Source organism: Telmatherina bonti, assembly GCF_933228915.1.
Source record: "Telmatherina bonti genome assembly, chromosome: 21".
Lineage (NCBI taxonomy): Eukaryota > Metazoa > Chordata > Actinopteri > Atheriniformes > Telmatherinidae > Telmatherina > Telmatherina bonti.
Window position 1 is genome coordinate 5,980,848 of NC_136630.1, and position 24,119 is coordinate 6,004,966.

Genomic DNA, 24,119 nt, shown 5'->3' on the forward strand with positions numbered 1-24,119 from the left:
CAAACCAAAAAGTCTGGGTGATGTATACCTTACAGGAAGTGCTTCTGTGTTTCTTGCATGTAAAACCATAAAAGTGTGAAAAGGATCCTTATCCTCTGGATATGAATGTGTCAGGACCAGAAACCAGTTAGGAAGTTTCATTTATTTGTCTGAAATGTGAAGCAGCTGAGTTACATAAATACATCATGTGCACGTCTCTGTACAAAACATCCCGACCCTGCGATGAGGAGAGGAAGAGGAGCAGCTCAGGCGGACGTGTCAAACAGCTTCTCGATCATCTCCTCCACTTCTTCTGGCCGATACTTGTGATATTTTTCGGGGTTCTTGGTGAAGGAAATGTTGGCACATCTGGAGGAAACAAGCGGAGGTTGGTGCGGTGAGATGAAGACCGACGGGTTAAATGTGAGTTTTTCTCCTCTCACCTCTGCAGGAAGGCTCTGTAAGCGTCAGACACCACCTTCCTCTGAGCCTGGCGGATGAAGTCTCGCTGCTCCTTATCGGGGATGGCCCAGCCCTTCTGGATCTTACACAGCTCCTCCAAGCCGTCGTTAAAACCCTGAAGCAGAAGCAGGTCAGACCTGCAGCTAAAATCTGCTTTGACAGGCGGCTCGGTTGTCTTTTGGTTCTTTAATGACTCACCTTGAATTTGTCTTTAATCACCTGTCGCTCTTTGTCCTTCAGCTGGAAGAAGACAGGACTGGGTCAGAAAAATGACACCTTTGTGACCCGGTTGATGTACGATCAGGCAGTTTCATGTCCGAACTGAGATTTAACTTCATTTCAGAACGTGGCGCTCAGTGACGGCGGAATCCCAGCAAGGTTGATCACCATGGTAACTGAGGCTGGCGTCGTCGCCTGCTCTGCTTGGTAAATCTATCTGATGTGTGACATTACAAGCACACTGGAAGTGTTTCGCCGATGGATAAAAAAAACATTCAGATTTGATGTCTGGAAGATCATCAGGAACAAAATCAGTGAGATTTTTTAGGACAATTTTAGGTGGCGTGACGTCTTCAGCATCAGTTACCATGGCGATCCGCAGACTGAGATGGAGCCGACTCCCAGACTTGGACTAAACCACTAATCTGGCTTAGATTCCTGCTTCTGTCTGGTCGTGTGATGAATCACACGGACAGGAGGAAAGTTTTGCGACCCTACAGATACAGATGAAATAAAACCCCCAAAAATGCGAAATCAACTTTTTTTTAAAGACATATAAAAGAGAGAAAGTGAATATTTTACCATGTAAACAAACAAACTGCCAGCGAAGATGAAACTCACCACATGGAGACACTTTTAAATCAGCTAAAAACATTTCTTTTGGTCATATCTGAGCTTTTTCTTTGTGCATTTGAATTTTTTCTACTTTTATTATAGATTTTTGTTTTGTGTCTAGATTTGATTTATTTTTTAATGTGCCGTGTTTAATTTTAAATTGTGCAGTGTTGTTGTCTGTTGCTTTACTGTTCAGCACTTCGGGCGGCTGCTGCTGAACAAATGTGCTTTATAAATAAACTTCAACTTCTTTTCTGCATGAAATCTGCACAGTAACTCTCAGTTAATCTTGCTTTTTAATATTTTATATAAACTATGATTTTATTGTGCTGTCTTTTCTGCTTTTTAGTAGCCTCTGAGATGCTTTTAATGTTTCACTTTGAATTGTCATGTACATGAACAGTGCTGTATAAATAAACTCGCCTTGTCTGTGTGATTACTGAGCGAGTTCAAACCAGCGTAGACGGAGCAGAAACTTCTGTCTCAGATGAAAATAATACACTGCAAAAACTGAAATCTAAGTCAGATTAAAAATCTTATATTGAGTACACATATGCTTAATTTTCTAAAGGTAAGATAATTCTTAGTTTTTATGCCTCTTGTTTTAAGAGTATTTTTACTTGTTTTGGGAAGTCTTGACAAGCCACATTTTCTTGTTCTGTTGGCAGATAATTTATCTTATTTTAAGCAACATTTACCTCATTTTTGTATGTTTTTTTCTTGTTTTTTAAGGCAGTGTAAGCTTTTTGCAGTGTAATCCAACACATGCTTTTGTTGTCGTTGGTTATCTGCGTTTTGGTTTTAGCCTAAACCTACGCCATCTGCTCCGGCCTGTCAGGTTAGTTTAGTGGTTTGTCCTCTTTATCTTGTTGTGACAGATTTCTGCACACCTGGGAAGCGACTTCCTCACCTTGGTGCCGGGTTGGGCGACAGGCATGTTGCGGTCCGTCAGGTGCTCCGTGACTTTCAGCCAGCTGCAGCAGAGACGTGGCAGGTTAAATGAGCTGGACGTGAAGGAAGTAAACCCTGACGTGTTGCGGTTTTACCTGCGCTGATACGTATCGATCTGCTGCTCGATCAGCTCTTTGTACGAAGACTCTGCTCTTTTCTGCGTCACCGTGACGAGCTGGATGAGCTCAGACCTGCAGACACGGAGGACAGATTCATCATGGGAGGCGTAAATAAGCAGGATGTGTGCATGTTGCATCATCAGAGGGATGCTGACTTCTCCAGAGACTTGAGGATGTAGTTGTAGTTGTTGTGGAGGAAAATGGCGCTCAGCGCTGAATCCTCGTACACTTTGGATTTACTGAGCAGGTTCAGCTGCAGGTTTCCTAAAACTTTACCTGAAAGAAGGAAGTAAAACAAGTGAGCTTGCAGAGTAACAAACATGTCAGAGGAAAGTGGAGGTACTTGCATATGTAAGCGCTGAGGAGCCGCTTGTTGAAGTCGGAGGTGTAGCTGCTCGCTGACGAACTCGTCTCTGCAGAGAAACAGAAGTTTATGAGCTCAGCAGAACCTCTTCTCATGCAGCTGCAACGACAGAAAACTTTCACAGCTGGACGCTTCGGGCGTGCACGCATTCTTCTGCTTACCTCGGGGGTCTAAAGGTATATTGTAAGTGTCCCCAAGAACTAAAAGGGCCAAGGCAAGCCAAAAGAGAAGAGACAGAAAGAGGCACAAGTGCAGAAAGGTTAGGAGAGATTTGTTAATGCAGCGTAAGCAAACAGTCATCAGGCAGGCGAGGAGGAGCAGGAGGAGCGAAGCCGAGATCAACCAGAAACACTCGTTTTTACTGAACACATGCTGGATGAAAGTCTAAAACCAAAGAGAAGCTGCTTGTAGGTGGAAGGAGGAGCAGAAAGATGGAAAACCAGGAGGCTGAAGTGGGACACGCCTTTACATCATGTCTGAACTCACAGAAACGCCTTCAGCGGCGCGACATGGAGCTTTGTGTCACATCAAGTCTTCAGACGCTTTCATACCAGCATTCATACTGGTTTCAGCTCTGATAAGTGTTTCTGACCACAAAATGACTCCCACAACCCTCCACCCACCCTCTCTCTCTCTCTCACACACACACACACACTGAGTGAAACCCCTTTAAATGGATATGATTTTCTTCCTGTTAAAGGGGAGTTTTTTCCTTCCCACTGTCGCCGTGTGCAGCTCAGGATGGGGGACTGGATCCAAGTCATGACTCGATGCAATCAGTTGGTTTCCATTACAGGATATGTATGAATTGGCTCGAAATGATGTGTCTGTAAAGTGTGACAACATTGTTGTGAAGTGGCGCTTTACAAATTAAGCTGAATTGAATGGATATTAGGGTTGTGACGATATGCTTTTGTCCCGATTTGATTCCGATTTTTTTGGCTGTCGATTTGATTTAAATTGTGATTCTCACAATTCTCCAATATTTATGATTTTTGTAGATTAAAAAGAAAAAGAAATGCAAAAAAACTTCTTTTTTTTGGTCATTTTTCTTCATTTCAGTGAGGAATGCTGCTATAATTCCAGAGTAAAAAGATCAATAAAAACAATAAAAAATGACAAAAACTTTATAGTGCATTCATTTTATTTATGTGGAAAAAAAAACAATTTCTTTGTTAAGAAAATCTATTTTAAAATTGTGAAGAAAAAAAATCACGATTTCCAATTTTTCAATCCCATTTTCCCATCCGTAATGGATATGTTGTAACTTATGACCCAAAAGGATCGCTCCAGAAGACGTAAACCCCACTCTGTGTTATCAGACTGCTAAGTTAGCTCTGCCTTTGAGCAACATGTGGTGAACGTTCCACATCTGTCAGCAGCTTTTATCCAGAACAACGGCAGTACCTAATGAGCTGCAGAACGTTGCAGGATTTGTCTGGGTCTCTTCTGGGTCTCTGTATTCCTGTTTAGTAGAAACTAAATGCGGCTAGTAGCAGCTAATCAGCTACACACCAAAGCTAACGAGGCTCCGTAAATATTAAGTGAAAAACACAGTTTCATTTTGTTTCATTTTGCAACAGTGTTGTTGTCGCTAGCGCTGGGCGATATGGACGAAAAATAAAATCTCAGATTTTTTTTAAACCAAATCCGATTTCCTATTTTAATAGATTTATTTCCCTATATTGTAAAGAAAAAAATAGTAATAAATGTACAAAAAAGGATTCCTAAACATTTAGAGAAAAACACTGTTTCATTTTGCAACGGTTTTATCGTTGCTAGGGCTGGGCGATATGGACGAAAAATAAAATCTCAGATTTTTTTTAAACCAAATCCGATTTACGATTTTAGCAGTTTTTTTCCCCCCTTACTGTAAAGGAAAAACTAGTAATGAATTACAAACGTTTACAACAAAGGATTCCTAAACATTTAGAGAAAAACACCGTTTCATTTTGCAACGGTGTCGTTGTCGCCTGTGGAAACTTCCAGGTTTAGCTTGTGGCCAAAAAGTTACACGACATCCCTTCAACTTCCAGCAACTTTCCAGGAAATTCCAGGGCCGTAAAAACCTTCCGGCTGAAGCGACGGCGTGGTTAAAGGCTGAAGTTTTGTCGCTTCGACGACTACACATCAGAGCTAAAACACTGCGCATGCATCACCGTCTGAGTGTGGTGTGTGTGGGGGGGGGGAGGCAGCAGGCAAGGGGGGAGTTTATTAGACGCTACCTTGTGAGGCCAACATTGCTCCTGCCGTCTCGTGGAAGTCCAGCAGCTGCTGCAGGAACAGGATGGCCTGCAGAGGAGAGAAACAATTTGTCCATTAACCTGATGCTCTGGTCGTACTGCCAGCCGTTACCCTGGAAACAGCCTGGACCCCTCCGCCTCCCCACCCACACACACACAGCAGAGTCCTGGTGGAGAACAGACCCACTGGAATAAGCAGGACTCACGTTACTGGTCAGCTCGTGGACCGTTCCATCTTTAGGCATGTTGTACTCTTTATCAGGATCGTTCTGTTGGAGACAGAAGACAGTCAGCGATTGATCCGTCAGGGATCGATAAAAGGTGAAAGCAAAGGCATCGTGCCTTGATGCTGTCTGCAAACTCCTCCAGCGCTTTGGCTCCGATGGTCTCCATGGAGGTGATGAGCGTGGGCAGCTTGTTCTTGGTGCTCGCTGCAGTTCCCTGCAGGATGAACATCATCCGTTAAAAAACAGGAAAGCGGATTAATTTTCTGCATCAAGTGAAAATGTTCGTCTTGAACCTGCAGCGTTGAGTCAAACTCAGACTTGTTCATTTTCAGGTGCCGGAGGATGGGGAAGATGGTGAGGACGGCGGAGTAGTCGTGACGCATGATGGCCCTGCGAGCTGCAGACACGATGTTGTCTCCCTCCAGCATCAGGTTGTCCAGCGCCTCCTGGGGACGGAAGACACGATGACGCAGCCTGCAGGGAGGAGCTGCTTCGCCGTCAGCGCTTCAGTCCTCGTACACACAAACCTCCACATGAACTTTCACCCCATACGTCTCTACTGCGACCTCAGAAAACAGGACATGTCTGCATGCCCTCCGTCAGGGCCAGAGGGTTAAAGTGCGTTTACAACGCTGTTCTGCTCCTTTTAAAGAAGAGAAAAACAATCCTAAAGATGAAGCAATAAAGCATGTGCTGTGTGTAAAAATGTAAAATATAAATATGATAAGGCAATGGGTTCTGATTGTTTATTCTGGTCAGCTGATCAGAAAAGGAGGATTTTCCAGTTCATTGACTGCAGCCATGAAAAGCAGCAAACGGCTCTGGGAAGCAAACGGGGAGTTTAGCTCTGTCCACTCAGAAACACTCACAGCTGAAGAGCTCAAAGCCACAATAAAACGCTGCATTTTTAAAAAGAAAACCCGCTGAGGAGCCTAAATTCAGTGGGTCGGGTCGCGGGGGCAGCAGCCTAAGTAGGGAAGCCCAGACTTCCCTCTCCCCAGCCGTATTTACCAACTCAGTTGCTCAGAAAATGGAACATTTAGGGAAGTTTTTGCAGAAAAAGTTATGTGCAAACGGCTCCAAACATCAGCAGCAGACTAACGCAAGGCATTGTGGGTAAACACAACAAAAACATGCAGCAGAAGGTAGTTCTGAGCGGTCAGACAGAAATCTGACGCTCTCCCTGTTTTGTTACGAGGTGGAAACAAGCTTTAACCAGCAGCTGAAGGAGTTTTTGTCTTCGCTGTTTGTCACAGCGAAGATGAGAAACTGTTTCCACTCGGAGGTGGAAGCTTCATCACGGCAGCCTGAATTGTAACTAAATCTAAACGCATTACGACCTGCCTGACACACACACACACACACACATATCGGCGAGCTGTACGTTTGTTAGACTCATCAGCTGGACGATGTCCTGATGATGACGGCGTCATCGCTCACCGACTCTGACCTGAATGAGGGAGTCGAAGGTCTTCTTCTGGTGATGCTCGGGGATGATCTCCAACAGGAGGGCGTACTCGCTCTGCGCCAGCTTCACGAAGGCACTGATGCAGTGGATGTAGGAGTCGATCTCGATGTCCAGCACGTCATCCTTCCCTGGTGAGGATGACGAGGACAACTCCGGTTAAACATGTGATGGCAGTGGTGGCCTGTGATTGGCTAAAGACCGAGTTATGTCCGGACTATCTGCTGAGTTTGCAGGCTGCAACTTTACTGGGTCGGTAACAGAATGTGAGACGTGTTGAGGCTGCAGCAGGTGGAGCTTTAATGCAAACCCCACCTCTCATCTTCCCCCTCGTGTTCCCGTCACTCACCTGCAGCGGCCCCGTGCTTCTCGGTCAGGGCGTCTGAGTGGTGTTTGACCCGCAGGTCGTGATCGTAACCTGGTGGGTGGGGCGGGGCAGCAGGGACACCAGTCAGAACACTCAGGTCATGACCAGACAGAGGAGGGGGGGTGGACAAACCTGACCCTGGAGCAGCTGTACCGACCACCACCAAGCACCAGCAGTGGGGAGAGCGGAAGCAGGGGACGCCCACCGAGATCAGGGGCGGGAGGAGCCGCCGACTGACTGACGACTGCGTCAGTCGGTGAGTTAAAGGACAAAGAAGAAACCAGCTTCAAATGTCACAACAGCTTTTGATTCGTTGCAGCTCTTTTAAATCACATTCTGACACGCTGACGCTCTGCTCATCGTCACGGCAACCAAAACATTAACAAGATGTTTAGGAGGATGAGACGTAATTATGCACATGCCTGCTTGTGTGTTACGTTTATTACCAGAAGCTTCCACTAGGGGGCGCATTAGAGATGGGAAATGAAAGCGTAAACACGGCGACGGCAGCGGAGGTTTGTGTTTGGTTGTTGCCAAGGTTCATCTGCAGCTGCCGTAACGCAGACTGTACGTAATGCTCCTACGCCAAGCGCGTAAATCGTATTCACTGCTGTCGACCAGCAGAAGATGGTCAAACTGGTTCCCATGCTGCCCCTGCTGTTACTCACATTCTGCAGATTACAAAGACGTAGCTGAGGCTGCGCACAACAACATATTAAATAAGTAGCCATAGCAACGCATGCATGGCTCCTTAACAGGAGGTATATTCTCAGCCTAATGAAGCCTTTAAGTTGCACTTAAGCTTGTTTTTATTTTAGCTCTATCTGCTGTGAATGCTCTAATTACTTTATTAAAATAAAAACAACCACACACCTCCCTCTCAGATATAAAATATTCAGTGTTCCTTATGTCCACACCTAAGACTGATGTGTCAAAGTATCAAATTTGTGGACAAAAATAAAATGCTTAAAACATTTATTACCAGTATTAAATAATAAAGATATAAAATCTGAGGACTAAGCTCAAAACAAACAATTGATTTAATTTACTTTTGTTTTTTTGATTTATTTTTATTTTTTAGTTGATCATTTTGATTTCTGCATTTTTATGAAAATGATTTTTAAGGCAGAAATACTGGCCTTCGGTAGATTTTGGCACTAAAGAAGGTTAATTGAGCATCTACATTGCACCCTGTCTCTTCTCTGAGCTCTTTCAGCCAGTAAAAGTTGGTTTTAATCTTGACTGCTGATGTCACTTCCTTTCTTTTTCCTCATTTTTTTGTTTTTGATGAAAAAATACGCTTTTCGACGGTTCTTAGCAACAGCAGCTCCAGAAAAGACCATCATAAATTTCACCGCACCACCCAAACGAATCCGAAACATATTTTTATGGTCAGAAATGAACACATCTGAAGTTGTTTCCAGTATAAACAGACAATAATGTTTGTTTTTCACCTGAATGCTGCAGCTACCTTTAAATCCAGATGTTTATTTTCGCTGACATGACCAGCAGGGGGTGCAACTTGTTAAATCAGTGAAGAAGACGACGCAGGAAAGTGATGGCGGAAACGTCGCCACTGAGGATCTCCAGTGGTTTGGTTTTAAAAATGACAAGTCAGAGCTTTGTCGAGCCGTTTTCAGGATGTTGCGGAGTCTTGGTAAACGTCTGTTCTCCATCGTTTCTGCGCCGTGAAAGCTGTTGCGACTGCTGGGACTTTTTGTTTGTGTACAAAACAGCTGAAAGAAGAAAACAGCGAAGACTGAGGTGCTTTACCTTCCAAAGGAGTGAGGTTAGAGCCCCCCTTTTTCCCATCCAGCCCATGCTGTGAGTACTGTTTCAGAAGGTTCTGAGCCTTGCGAATGGTCCCTGGTCCCATACACACAGAGACAGAGTCCAGAAGAGGGGGGTTGGGGGGGCAGCGAGGTCCAGACAGCCAAGAAACACAAGAAGGAAGAAGAAGAAGAAAAAAGAAGAGCTAGGAAGTGAGTGATGAAATGCAGACACCACATCCCTCCACCACCAGGCAGCTAGCAGAGGTTTATATGTTGGGGTAAGGTGGGGAGGGGGCGGAGCTTAGCACCACAGCTACACAACAGGACAACCAGGTGAGACACCAACTACAGCTCTACAGGGCAGCTGTGCTGAAACACACAAGCCCAGGGTCATGGAAGAGAATACACAGGTTAGGTCAGGTAAAAACATCCACATCATCATCATCATCATCGTCAGTCACAAACAGTTGGTTACATGGTTTAGAGATGCACATCTACAACATCAACATGAGCAGAATTAAAACGATGTTTGGGCAAGTTAGTCAGAGGGCATGTGGCACATTTACAGCTGCATTCATCAGTGGGACAAACCACAGCTGGAAGTGGTTAGCATGTTAGCGAAGAGCACGTTGTCACGCGCAGCAAACACACAGCAACGTTAACACCGCTTATCGCTCTGGATCTGTCTCCACAAAACTTATTACCCCTTAAACAGCATATACATCGAATCCAATACAGTTTCTTTTTTTTCCCACATTAAAAAAAAAAAACAAAACAAAAAAAACACACGTTAACACCGCTTATCGCTCTGGATCTGTCTCCACAAAGGTTATTACCCCTTAAACACCATTCATATTCTATCCAATACAGTTTCTGAGACCTACTTCAGCATTTGATGCTAAAAATGCTTTAGTATAAAATATGATCCTTGTCTTCTGCCCCCTGGTGGACACATTGTGCACTACAGTAACTTAACATGTTACCGCATGTGTACATGCAGATTACTTTTGTCTGTTTTTTTTAATCAATGCAGACTTCAGATTAGAAAAATAATTATTCTGAATATTTAGTTTTAGGTAATGCTATTTTTTATTTCGGGACGGTGATTCGAACTGTAACGATCAGGAATGATCTTACTCAGTTGCTCTTTCATTTTCTACTTCATCTTTGGGAAGACGGCAGTCAGTCAGGTGACTTCATCGTTTTCTAGCTCAGACCAGAAACAACTGTTGAGTCACATGGCTGGAGTTTTCCAGGACTGAAACACAGATCCAATTATCTGCTTCAAATTATCTTTAAAAAATAGAGAAACATCTCAAACAAGCACATGATGCTTTTTGTGCATTAATGGAAGCTTTTCCATTTTTTAATCTTTAATCAGATGCAAAATGAAATAACAGATGAATCATGTCTGTTTTGGGCATTGGGCAAGTCTCACAAATGGGATCTGACATTAACCCACATTATCTCTCTAACTCAGTATTTAATCCATGTTTAATGAACGGAGCTGTAACGTTCGGCATGTGCTCATCGGGATGCAGCTGTGTCATTTGTTTCAGAACAAGCAGCGGCGGGAAGTCGACTCCTGCAGCCACAGGATGAATTGAGGATTTAAACATGTTTTATGATTTTAACAAGCAAATGATCAGCTGTTAGTCAGATCTTCTAATCAATCACACAAACTGGTTCAACACACAACTTAAACTCACGTTTATCTACACAAACACCGACAGCAAAGGACGTCAGTTTCATGGCGGCAGCAGAGGCACTTTAACAATATTTAAATAAGTAAGTCATTTTTATCATGAATAATATTATTAAATAACAACAAATTCATATTTTTTATTTTAAATATCAAAATTTAATAGTTTAATAATTTTTTAAAGAATGGTTAAATTCTCATTTATCATCATTTAGATCATTTCATACATTCTTTAAAAATATTTAAATTTTTCAAATCAGTTTAATCCTAATTTATTGTTGTGATTATTATATTTATTTAATGAATAAATAGTAATAATGAATTAAAATTATTTTATGCAATAATAAAATTGTTAGGTTAAATAATTTAAAATATAAATAATAATAATGATACTAATAATGATAATAATAATAATATAGTTATTTAAATATTTACATTTTTTACAACATCCTGATTAAACTCGACATTTACAGTTTGAACTTATTTAATTTTTTTCCCTAATTTTTCCATCTGGAACTGTTTTACTTTGCTAGGAGTTTACTGTCACGGCGCCTAATCTTCCCACATAGATGAGTCGATGTGGTTTCCGTGGCAACGTGGATGCTGACATGCAGCCTAAGTTCATCTTTACTGGTTCATCTCTACAAGTTCTTGCAGGATTTTGGGAACGACAGCCAATCAGACTTTAACTTCCTGTCTGGTTGGTTCATCAGTCATCAGTATGTCGTGATGTTTCATGTCTCCAAATGGTTTTATTCATTCTGTGTTTTTATTATTGTGAAGCACTTTGTCATCACGTCCTGCTGCACATGCCGCCATGAAACCAGCGACGTCTGTCTGACAAACACGGAAACTGACACGGCTTCTGATTGGCTGCGACAGTGGCGTCCAACGGACAGAAGCGAGCGCGATGCACACTGAAGCTTTGTGTTTACCTGGGATGTAGACTGTCATCACAACACAGGGATTATGAAAGAGGAAAGGATGAAGGATGGTTAGAGCAGAGTGTAAAATCACAGGAAGGCAGAGTGGCTGGCGGTGTGTGTGTGTGTGTGTGTGTGTATCACTGAGAATCATGTGGCTGGATGGATCAAACAGTCAGCTTCACACACAGACTCATGAAAAACGGCATCTGGGTCGCGAACAGACGGCGTCTGAATGGCGGCGCGGATGTGGCTGACCTGGTCTCTTCGGAGCCTTTTTGGTGGGCGTGTCCTTGCGTTTGGTTTGGACGGCCGGTGAGTAGAGGATCCCGGAGGAGGCGCTGTTCTTCCGGAAATGATCCTTCAGGCCTTTGATGGAGCGATCCAGCTGGTTGGACCGGATCTGGAAGTAGACGTTCATAAAATCTGTGGAGAAGAAGAAGAAGAAGAAGAAGAAGAAGAAGAGATAACTTCACTTCCTTTGTTTATTTTCATGCTGCCTTCAGGGTCCTGGATCACAAGTGGAATCCTGATAAATAAAAGCACTTTAAGGAACAACACAGACGTGTGGAAAGAGGGAATTCAACGAGACTTTCCTGAATTTTAAACACTGTAAAATCTAACAAGTTTTTCCTTAAAATAAACATCAAAACTCAAATAAACCAAGTTTTACAAACAGGAGGAAGGTGGAACTAAAATTTCAGGGATTCCCCTCCAGTTTGTTTTCTTCAAACAAAAGGCTCGTTCACGCATCGATCCAACGACTGAATTGATTAAAATGAAGATATATGTGACAATAAATAGATTGTATTAAAGCCCGGTGGCAGAAGTTACAGAGCCGTCCTGTGAACGCCTCGCAGTCGTTTCTCCGCTGGAGGACTCTTCTTGTGTAACAGGAGAATGTCTGAACGTATTAAACCCCTCCTCTCCAAAAAGCATAAAACACGACTTTAATAAGACTAAGAGGGTAAATTATGCTGGTTTTCACAGCAACGCTGAAGCTTCTACAGCTGACATGTTGGCAGAAATGAGACGATCAGGAGACGTCTGTGAGACGTGGTGGATGGTCCGGCTCAGACGAGACGTCTGGAAGAACCCGAGGTGAGATCTAACGGGGACAACGTACCCTGGTTGCGTCCGTACTCCACCAGCCAGCCGGCGATGCAGATGATGTCCTGGAGGACGGCTTCAGGCAGGTGCTCCAGCACCACGTCCTCCTGGACCTCCAGCTCCTCATCCACACTGATGGCGTCCAGGATGAGGATGGGGGGGACGGGTTTGCTGTAGCGGGTCAGGAGGCTGCGGAACTCCACCTCCAGCAGCTCTTTCCCCTTCTCGAAGCGCGCTTTCTGCAGAGATGCAGACACTAACTCAGCTGCTTGGCATCATGAATGCAGTGTTCCTTCATGGCGATGAAGACTTGTGTGTGTGTGTGTAAACTTCAGACTGAGTGGACACACACACCAGAGCGGCATGGATGTGTGAGAGGCTGAGACCGTACCACTGTGTTGAGTTCGGGGCTGTCGGGGTTGTTGTCCTGGAAATACTCCACAGCTTTCTGAATTTTTGCGATGCAAGCCAGATATTCATCCAGCCTGCCTGTAGGCCTGCAGCAGAACACACACATTACGTTACACAACGCCAGCACGTCACTCTGAGGACACACACTGTCCTCACCCCTCCCTGATGATCCTGTCCGTGTCTTTGGCCACGTGGTAGTAACTGATGACGTGGTCCATGCAGGACAGAGTTTTATCCACGTTGTCCTGCAGACGCTGCAGGTTCTCCGTCTGTTTGTGGACGGGAATGATGGAGTTCTCCAGCTGCATCAGGCGGCTCTCGAACGAGGACAGGATGGAAACCTTTCAGGACGACACAGAAATCAGACAGAACTCGATCATCCGATACGTTTATCTGTGTAAAATACGAGACATGTGATTAGTTTTGGTTCCGTTGTAGTTAAAATGAGTGAAACATAAATAATGAAGCGGAAGCGATGTGTTTACGGCCCACAGAAACACCAAAGAAGAAGAAAAAATGGAAATGAAATAAAAAATAATTGTAAAATTAGTACAAAAAAAAAATACCTTCAATACAACCTAAAATTGTTTTTCTTGAATAGAATTTAAATAAAATTATGTTAAAAACAAGCAGATTTCATTTAATCGAGTTACGACACAACAGCTCTAATTCCACCGTCTCCGACTCTGCTGTCTGTGGCTGCAGAACGGAGCAAATCATAAATATCACAATAAAAAAGCACTTAAATATCGTTTTAAAAGTTTTTACGCTCTTATGAGGTGGTCTTTCAGACATGCACACATCCCATCATATTGGTAGGTGGAAACAACAGCAAAAGCAGAGTTTTACTAAAAATGAAAAAGCAAAATGAGGGAGAAGGGCTCCGAAAAGACGTGGAAAACCCTGAAACAACCATATTCGGCATTATCAGTAACACTAGTAAACTCTCATCCATGGAAGAGCAGAAGTACGGAGATACCTCTCTGCCGACACACAACATGCCTCCTGTTTCTACTTCTTATACTGAAATAGTTTTAGGCTGTAAAATTGTGTGTGAAGCTCAGAAACAGTCACACGATTCCAGCAGCCTATCAGATGCTGTTACTGTTGGTGACGACGACGTTTGGTTTTCATATTTTACAGGTTTAATGTAGGTTGGTTCGCATTTTGTTTCATTGTGTTTACAAAATTACTATTACATTATAAATACACGCACACTGTGTATATATATATATATATATATATATATATATATATATATATATATATATATATATATAAAACTTTGTAGTAAATATATTATTTCACACTGTACAATCATAATTTCCCTTTAAGGATCAGGAAGTACAGTCAATATATCGATACCCTCCCAATAAAGAAAACTTTATGAAAATCATGACATTATTTTTTAATTCTGGTTCAATAGAAATGTATTTTAAAAGCAAACAAATATGCTAAAATATTATACGTTACATCATAAACTAATATTTATTTGAACAACCCTGTGATGTTTCCGCTCCAGTCAGGTGTTTTCTGTTCCTCTCAGTCAGACTTCTGCACCTGTTGACAGGTATTTTGTCCCACTGTTCATCAGAAAAGTCTCTCATTTGTCCAGGATCAATTTGTTTGTTAGTTTTTTCTTTAACTCAATCAAATAAAAACAGTGTCCTATATCTCTAAATTATAATATAGCAAAATTTTTGTTATTGTTACTTCATTTTCAGTCTCCAGTTATTTGAGAGACTGTTATAAATTCAGCCTTTTCTTTTTAACGAAAGGGGATGAAGACATTTGAGGACGACTGTAATTTTATTAATATCAGTATCAATGAAAAGGTTCAATAATCTGATAGTATCAGCAGGAAAACATCGCCCATCCCTACTTGTACTGACGGAAAGCCTGTTTATTTCCCATGTAAACTGTGCCAGATGAGCGAGCAGCAGAGTTCAGTATGAGGGATGTAATGCCAAGCAGCTGATTCACCTACAACAGCAGCACACTGTCCTCCGACAGGAGGCTTCTAGCAGAGAAAAACCTGCAGATTTCTGGCTGGAGAGGATGGACTGTCCTGACCTCAACCACACTGAACACCTCTGGGAACAGCTGCTGTTCAAGCTGCAGTAACCAGTACTGACTGGTGAACAATACTGGTTTCAGAATGGGATGCCCTCCCCCAGTAGTGTGTGACCACCAGCAGCTTGTGGCAGACTGATGTGGTCGTGTACGGCTCTTCCACATGAAATCTTGAAAGAAGAAATAGTTTCAGTGCCAGCATGTGTTGTCTGTTCAGGGTTAAATAATCCAAGCCAGTAAGATTACTGTAACTCTCTATTACTGGGCTGTCCTAAATACGCCCTGAAAAGCCTTCAGCTGATCCAGAATTCTGCAGCCAGAGTCCTGACCAGAACCAGCTGGAGAGATCATATTTCTCCAGTCTGAGCTTCTATCTCTCTCTCTTATTTCTAATGATGCCTTAAAACAATCAGCACCAAAAACAAGACTACGGAGTAGACTGGATGTAAGGAATACAACTCGAGTGTCTCCGTCTCCCATCACCCCCAGATTGGACGTCTACTTGCAGGCAAACAAACCCAGAGCTTCCACTGGTGCTACATTTTGGTGAGTTGATATTATAGTGTAATAGTTCATGAAAGTGCCTAATATAAAATGTAATTGTTGCATTCAGATTACATACTAAATATAATGATTAAGGTTTTTGTTGTTGGAACCTTCACGCCCCTAACCGGTCCTTGAGAAAGTGTTTCTGTGTGAAACTGGTCCCTGGTACAAAGAAGGTTGGGGGCCCCTGGTCTGTGCCATTGTCATTCATTGGGCCCAAAATTCCTGGCAGCGCCCCTGGCTGTAAGGTCTGTTTTTACAGTCAGTTTTATACTGAATCACTGACTAGTTGGGTTTCAAACTAAATAAAAACGTGTATAAAATAATAAAAACACTGAGATGTTCTTCATCATGACACTGTTAATGTGTAGTATTGATGAGAGAAAGGGAAACAAGTCTTTTTACCATCCCCTTGGTCAGCTGATCGCTCTTCTCCAGGTTTTCTCTAATGAACGACAGCGTCTCTTGTTCCTGAATCATCACAGACAGAAACACTCATTCTAATCTGTCTCATGAATGTTCAGCCAGTTGTGGTTTAAACGTGTTTTCCTCTAAAGTTGTGAATTAAAGCAGTAAAGATAGGAAGCGGATTCATGTCCGACCTGCTTCAGTTTCTCCTCGATCTCCCGCTTCCTGGCGGACGCATCCTCCGTAGGAATCATTCTGGAACTAATTCCTTTCCCAGGAAGGTATACGGTGGATTAAATGTGGAAAACTGATCCGTTTGGATTATAAAAACAAGTATTATCCAAACCTGCTGTTTTGGTTAGCTACTAACAGCTTTAGTAAGCTGTTAGAAGTTGTAACTAAAGAGCTTCCGGTTGTAACTTTCAAATTAAAATATACCATGCGATCAAACACGTACAAAAATGTCTATTCTCATTTTTTTTTTTACCACACCATCTTCTTGTATTAAGCATCAATTATTAACAGTTGGTTTTAAGGGGGATATTTGCCTCAAAATACCTACATTTACATCTATGTTCCTCTTTCTGCGAGTGATGAAGTATTCTTTTATTCTGAAGGCAAGTTTCAAGCACTTCCGGTAAGGCGTGATAATCGCTTCCGCCTTGAGAATCCTGGGAATATTTCTCTGATGCAAAATTGGCCTCTGGGACAAATTAAATGTCCATATTCTAAAACTAACTGCTAATAAAGTAAATTAAAGCATTTTAAATGACAGTTCTGTTTGAAATGTTTGAAGACTATTCCTTGTTTTTTTGTTTTGTTTTAACCAACTTCTGTGAAGGTGCGTGTAATGACTTAAAACCACCACCGGAGGTCACTGTTGACTTCAATGTGAAATAAGCAGGAAAGAAAAAAAAAAGGAATAAAATAAGGAAATTTGGGTTTCGTTGCATATTTTTCTCACACAAAACCATTTGGGGTATGTATTATACGGCATTGGAAAGCCTAATTGGTCACTTTACAAAGTGATAAAGTTGTTAGGATGGTGTTTCTGCAGACCGAGCAGCACGACTAAATACGGGGATAGTTTTCCCTCAAAAATGAACAAAAATCCTCTGAAATATTCTTCTGTTGGGATTAATTCTTGGTCTGAGTTTCTTGGTGGACTTGATGATTACACACTTTTGAGTCATTTAAGATCTTTAAGGGGACTACCCACATATTTAGCTGAGATGCTCATTGACAAATGTACATTCACAGGTAATATCTCATCAATACAGGATACTAATCAGGTTTTAAGCTTTGCATGATGCAATTCAAACTAGTGTTATTAACCACAGTATGAAAAAAGCAGGATGGAAAATATTTCTTCTCTTTCTTCTTTGAACTTTTTCCTTTTTTTGGACAATAATGCCTGAACAAATGGTTAAAATAAACGTTAATGTAGTAACAATTGTGAAATTATCTAAATCTGAAACTTTATGAACATATTAAAACTTATTTCTGGCATTCCATACCCAAATGACTCAGGCAGGTTTATTTCCACAGATCTTTAAATTCATAATGACTTAAGAATTTGCTTTACCAAACGGCAGATCAGGCTGTTAGATGTAATCAACCAAACAAAAATAAATAAGAAAAAAATCCAATTCAATATTTAACTGAGCTTATGAAGTTAATAGAAAAAACCTTATATCACTAATTTCACTGCCTAAAATGTTTTTTGGGCAGAAATTAGACAATACGAGTAGAAAAGTTGTCCACTGTATCAATCAAAAACCACAACTCTCAGAAATAAATTACAAATATATTTGCACAAAAAGAGGTTTCATATAGTTTCTTTACTTACATATTTACACGTCTCCTGGAATTTTTTACAGTCTCTCAAACGCCTCAAAAACTTTCATAAAGTTGTAAAAGGAAAATCAAAAACACAAACTCAACACAGGAAGGAAGTTAGTCTAGTACATAAACTATAGTAAGTCTAACATTTTAGTCATTCATGCATTTCAGCTGGTTAACGTTGGTTAAAGTCCGTTTATTGCTGTGCTGCAGGTACTGAAAGCATCGACCACTGTATGGAGGCAATTCCTTCTACTCAGTCAAATGGTACCAAACAGAAAAAAAGATATTCAGTTCATGTTGGGAAGGTTTTTCTGTCCACTTGGTAAAAGAAAATGATGCATATTAAAATGGCGAAGCAGCTCTAAGACTCCTCTTGTTTAGACAGCGCCTGGAGACAAACAGACTCTTCAGTAAACCATAAAAAAAGAAAAGAGATATTTATCTGCGAGTTTTCCTCAGAAATCCGCTCACCTGTTTGAGAAACTGTCGGCCGAAGTAGTTGGTGGCAACGTTCTTTAAGCTGGTCTTTCCTCCCACTTTACATTTCACGTAGCCGTAGAGGTTCGCTCCTTGCAACACCAAACCCATGATCACCACAGGCTGAGAGGAGGAGACATTTCAGTCTGGTTATTACCACAAAGCCCCATGAAAACAACAGGTGACTTGTTTTCAGGAAGCTATTCATTAGAAAACGGTTAGAAAGACAAACATCCTTTTAAAGACAATCTTTCATCTCAAACCGACATGAAGAAAATAAAGAAGCAGCTCCATTTTCTTGTGTCCAGGTTAACTCCTTACCATCCACTTAATATTAAATGAAAACAAAGTGCTGAAGGCAGAGATCAGCCAGAGCACGGGGCATACGATCAGTCCCAGCCAGAAGATTCGGGAATCCGAATCGGACACTTGCTTCCCAGTTCCCTGAAGGAGACAGGATATTCTCACGGTTAGGACATCTGTGGATCCCATAAAGCCTACTGACAGTAAACAACTGCATTTATCAACGTTGTGACGAGCAAGAGGTTAAAGACTGTTGTGTGAAGCAGAAAAATTACAGACAACACAAAATGCAGAAGCAGGTGGCAGCAGCTGACCTTCCTCGACTCAAACACCCAGTGACTTCGCCCATCATCATCCACCTGGTTCCACCACCGCAGGCCAACCATCAGCCTTCCAGTGATGTTCTGGAAGAGGAGATAAAACCATCAGAGGTGTGAACGTCAAAAACATTTACCCCACTCACACAGCATGGACCATAACTCCGAGTTCTGACCCTCGACTTTCACCATGTACACGTGATGCGAGTGTTTCTGTCCCACGTCATGATGACTGATCCTTCTGTATGAAGTTCATGTTAAAAGCTGAAGTGATGCTCCACGTTTCCAGAAAAACAGAACCTGCTGCTTTTCTCGAACATTTACAGCAGATCTCCGACTTCTCTGAAATTTATTGCACTTTTTACATCTTCTTCCACTGTAACGGTTTTATGTAAAGCACATGAAATATGCCTTACATATTAACCTACGGAGAGCTGTTTTATTCATAATTAAATAATATTTTAATTAATATATGACACCACCATGAAATTGTAAAATGAAACATTTTGTGAAATATAATTCATTATTTTTACAAGTCTATTAATTCTATGAAATATTTCATGAATATTATTTTCACTACATCATTTTTTTTGTTTTTTTTTTTATTAGAAAAGATTTAGTTTTTTAAAATACATTTTTTTCCAGAGTTTTTAAGAATTTTCCACAATGGTTTCCTAATATGTCGCTGGAAATGGCATGAATGTCTTTAGCCTCTTTCAGCCTGAGATTCAACATAAAATGCTTCATTGCTGCTTTCTGATCCGTTTGTGCAGCAGCGATGGAGAGGACAACACGTCACCAAAACATGTCATATTATCAGGTCATTCGTGTGGAAAACATAGCCGTGATGCCGGCGATCGGCTCTCGTGATCGACCGTCTCAGGATGATGAAGACTGAATATTAGGAAAACATCTGAAAGAGTTCTTTCTCTGAAATGATTGTACTTCCAGAAACAAGCTTTGCAGACATCAGGAGGTGGAAATCTTTCACTTTAGAGATAAAAAAAAAAAAAAAAGAAGTGAATGAGCCACTAATGACGACAGTCCATTCCAGCAGCGCTGGTCAGCTCCGGACACGCCAGCCAGCTTCCCAACATGCCTTCCTGTGAGGAAAAAGTAGCAAATACACACCTTCACCGTCCAGAAGTCACATGACAGCAGGAGGATGACTGTAACCATGGAGGCGATGAAAGTCACGCCAATAATGTCGCAGAGCAGGTAGACAAGGGCGGCGCTGACTCTGAAGAAGAGGTGGAAGAACGACGCCACCGGGTGCCTGGCAACAGATTTCAAACAAAACATGAGGCAACAACGAGCTTCTCCTCGTTCGTTTTCTCACCTTTTCTACATTCTGAAGACTGGAAACTTACCGAACACTCGTCTTCTTTGACCTTTTCCCTGCATCTTCCTCGGCATCAAACAGAGACACGTCTTCATCATTGGCATCCTGAGGGATCAATAAGGAAGAGACTTTACCCCCCCCCCGGGACTGAAAGTCCTCTAAAATCAGCTACAAGCCTCATGGGTCTACACATGGAAGGATCAGAGGTCAGAAAAGGCCTGAGTGACTGGAGATGGAACAGATTTCTGGTTTGAACTCACTGCTGTCTAAAGTTCAGACCCAAGGCTGCTGCAATTTCAGAAAAATCTTCATTTCATCTCCTTCTGGTTCCCATTTAATAAAAAAAACACACTGATGTGTTTTTTTTTTGCAGAAAATTACAGAGAAATGTAGCAGATGATGTAAATCTTTTTTTTTAAACAATCAAAAATATCTTAGATGACACAAAATCACTGAACTTACTTATATTATATTTCATAAAAGACCTTTTTCTTTGTTTCTTATTTGATTCTTATTCAGGATATTTTGACGAGAAAAACTTCATACAGTTAATAGATTCTATATAGTTTTATTTTTCAACATTTTCAGATTTTAGAGTGCGCTGTCACGCTTTCAATGTAAACAATGTATGCTGGCTCAAAAAAGGTGGAAAAAAACTGATTTAAGTTCATATTTTTCCTTCTGTTCTCTGAAACATTCAAAAATAAAATAACACTAAATAAGGAAATGCACGCTTATATTTGGAGAGTCTAGCACTGGCCTTTAAAAAAAAAAAAAAAAAGTACCCAAAATAAAATGACTCTCCTAAGCAGGTTTCTTTAAGCAGTAATTGAAACAGATGTGTGAACTTCTTTCAAACTTACAGCTGATAACACTTCACCAGCTGATGTTTATTATTCTAAATAAAGAATATGCATACATATAACTCATTAAAAAGTTTATCCAATACATAGATAAATAAACAGAAAAAGACTCTGGCCATGTTTATGGAAGGATATCAAGACTTTTACACTGTTAAGAAACTGAAATAATCCAGTAAACAACAACAACATGCGTTTACTTCACAGGATAAAAGCAAACATTGATGTTGCTCCGTTTGAAAATGTGTTTCAAAAGGCTCTTTCTGGTTGCCCACTGAGAACAATAGAAGTAAATCTGTTATATTAAGCAAAGTTAAATACAACTATGTAAATAAAACTTGGTTAATATTTATATAAGTTATTAATAATTAGATATTTTCATCTGTTTCAAAGCTCTTTTCTTGCAACACATTACGCCACTAACTTCTCCCTACTAAGACATTTAGACGCATTTGTATGTTGGATTAATAAACAATAAAAATTACCTAAATCCACTTTAATGAGGGACTTAAAATTGCAACGTGACTTTTTTTTAAATGAGTTATATTAGCAGCTGTTAGCCGCTGTTAGCTAACAAAGTAACACAGCAACCAGGATATTAAAATTGCAAGTTTATTTTTTAAACGGTAGAGTAACCTAACATGTAAATAAGCACCAATATTAATGGTTAAAATATATCTGTAAATGATTGAAAGTGTTTAAACAGTTATCGAAGCAAATTTCAGGTTAGCGCTGCGGCGTAGCAGCAACTAGCATGCTATTACATTAGCAACATTTAAACGACAGCTGTTCGTCTCTGCTGGGAATATGTATTTATTATGGTTTATTTTATTCCCTACATGACACCACAATTTTATTACTTCATATCCAAAACTGTCCAAAACATTGTTCTTACTTACCGCTGTTAACATGTTGAATTTTAAGATAGCTCTTCCTGCTTACATGCTCTGTTCCACGTCACTGTACGCGGTGGTCACGTGACTAAAGCGTGCTGCGTCAAAGCATGCTGCGTTTTCAAAAGGTTTGATTACAAATCAAACCTTTTGAAAACTCCAACTATCCGATAGAGGGATATGTCAGGTTTCTCTATATGTTTTCTTACCCCCAATGCAAATACTGGCCACTTATATTAAAAACAGTGCATTTTCTAAAGCTTCTGGCCTTAAACTAAACATGTCCAAGTGTGAGTTGTTCTCCATAAAACCATGCAAGGAAATAGAAATTTCAGGAATTCCTATAAAATCTAAAGTTAAATACCTGGGAATATCTAGTCTCAAAGATGAAAATTTGAGGGCTAGTGAAAACTTTAATCCCCAATAACAACTATTAAACAAAGATTTGATATGTGGATCCAGAGGGATCTTAGTAGAACCGACCGTGTCCTGCTGTCTAAAGCTGAAGGGTTGTCTAGATTTGTGAATGCCAGCTCTGCATTAGATGTCCCAAAAGATGTGTGCTCGACTGTTGACAAAACCCTTTTTAATTTCATTTGGAAAAGAAAAGTCCATCAAATCTGCAAGAATGTATTGATTAATGATTTAAACTCTGGATTTAATGCTTTAGATTTTTACACACTACATTGAAATAAAATGGATCAAAAGGTGTTTGTTAAGTCCAAAGTCATGATGGACTTTAATCTCCCATCATGTTTTTGAACCCGTAGGAGGTCTTAACTTTCTATTAAGGTGCAATTACAACATAGATGAAATACCCATTAAATTATCCAACTTTCACAGGCAAATGCTTCTTTCCTGATCTCTAGTATACAAACATGACTTTACTCCGCACTCTTATTACATCTGGAATAATCAGGATATTTGTTTTAAACATAAGTCTCTGTATTTAAAAACATGGGTGGAACATGACTTTCTTGAAAAATAATAATAAAAAAAGACATATCCATGTTGAAATATGAATGTTCTTTGTACCTCTGGTTTAATTTTCTGGGATGTTTAGTTGTTAAAATTTATATACACACAATTTTTATTTATTTGGTTTTTTTTAAGTTGTTTGTTTTTTTCTCTTTTGAAAAAATGAAATTTAAAATGTTTTAGATTTACACCTAAAATGGGTCTCAGAATTGTTTTCACAGAAGCTTATGTTTAACAACTCCAAAATCATTTTAAACAAATCATTTTAAATCGCGGTTGGGATTTGAATCGAAAAAAAAAAAAAATTGAATATTGGTATTTTTTGCTTCACAATTTTAAAATGGATTTTTATGTTTAAAAAATAGATTTTTTTTTCAAATAAATAAAAATAATCCCTATTTAATATTTTTGTCATTTTTTTGTTTTTAATGATCTTTTTACTTGTCGTCTTGGTCTGGCTGCTGTGTTGTTTTTTCCAAATAGAAATGAAGAAAAATAACTAACAAAAAAAGTTTTGTACATTTCTTTTGTTTTGAGTCAACGAAAATCATCAATATCAAAGAATCAAGAGAATCGCAATTTTAAATTGAGTCAGCACCCAAAAAATTGAATCGAATAAAATCCGGACTAAAGCATATCGTCACAGCCTTACTTTTAAATGACAGTTGTCAGTAATGCATTAGTAAAATTTTTCTGAATTTATTACATTCGGATTTATTTATAAAGATGTTTTAGTCATTTATTTATCTAAAGTGATTTAATCTTTTTTGAGGGGTTTAACAGATCTATACTACATGAATTTATTTATCAATATATCAATCTAATAAACTGTAAATATTAAAAAGTCTGTTTCTAAATAAGATGTACGACCTGTTAGCTTCCAGACCCCCGTCGCCGTGTGAATTTAACATATTGGAGCAGTATTTTTGTCACATAAAGACTCAAAACCTTCTGCCACTGTCATGGTAAACAGCCCAAAAAACTTCAGTAAGTTTGTTATACTCTTCATATGCACATATCCGCTTTCACCTACATCTCATGCCAGCAGGAATCAGAGTAAATGGATGTTTTTACATAAACATGTCGGTCTGATGCTGTGGAAGATATGTGTAAATAAAGCAGACCATTTTTGTCTAAATTAAAATACT

The 24,119-nt window shown here is 40.3% G+C and overlaps 2 protein-coding genes across 3 annotated transcripts; both read right to left on the reverse strand.

Annotated features, from left to right (window-relative positions):
• Nucleotides 1-155: 155 nt before the first annotated feature.
• Nucleotides 156-16,333, reverse strand: exoc7 (exocyst complex component 7). Of its 2 annotated transcripts, XM_079260449.1 has the most exons (20): nucleotides 16,151-16,333; nucleotides 15,954-16,019; nucleotides 13,086-13,270; nucleotides 12,910-13,015; nucleotides 12,535-12,757; nucleotides 11,667-11,834; nucleotides 11,421-11,432; nucleotides 8,785-8,877; nucleotides 6,630-6,775; nucleotides 5,473-5,625; nucleotides 5,295-5,393; nucleotides 5,159-5,221; nucleotides 4,935-5,001; nucleotides 2,693-2,758; nucleotides 2,501-2,621; nucleotides 2,322-2,417; nucleotides 2,186-2,249; nucleotides 640-681; nucleotides 423-556; nucleotides 156-348 (listed from the first exon to the last, which is right to left on the reverse strand). In XM_079260449.1, exons 1-20 carry the CDS (start codon nucleotides 16,208-16,210, stop codon nucleotides 246-248), a joined length of 2,067 nt encoding a protein of 688 aa, XP_079116575.1. In that variant the 5' UTR covers nucleotides 16,211-16,333; the 3' UTR covers nucleotides 156-245. The 2 variants fall into 2 exon arrangements, with proteins under 2 accessions (XP_079116575.1, XP_079116576.1); XM_079260450.1 differs by lacking the exons at nucleotides 8,785-8,877; nucleotides 11,421-11,432.
• Nucleotides 16,334-17,757: 1,424 nt separating this feature from the next.
• On the reverse strand, nucleotides 17,758-22,080 carry tvp23b (trans-golgi network vesicle protein 23 homolog B). The gene is made up of 7 exons (XM_079260704.1): nucleotides 22,000-22,080; nucleotides 20,269-20,345; nucleotides 20,030-20,174; nucleotides 18,896-18,985; nucleotides 18,600-18,722; nucleotides 18,273-18,401; nucleotides 17,758-18,189 (listed from the first exon to the last, which is right to left on the reverse strand). The coding sequence occupies exons 1-7, from the start codon at nucleotides 22,009-22,011 to the stop codon at nucleotides 18,163-18,165; spliced, it is 603 nt and encodes a 200-aa protein (XP_079116830.1). The 5' UTR covers nucleotides 22,012-22,080; the 3' UTR covers nucleotides 17,758-18,162.
• Nucleotides 22,081-24,119: the final 2,039 nt, after the last annotated feature.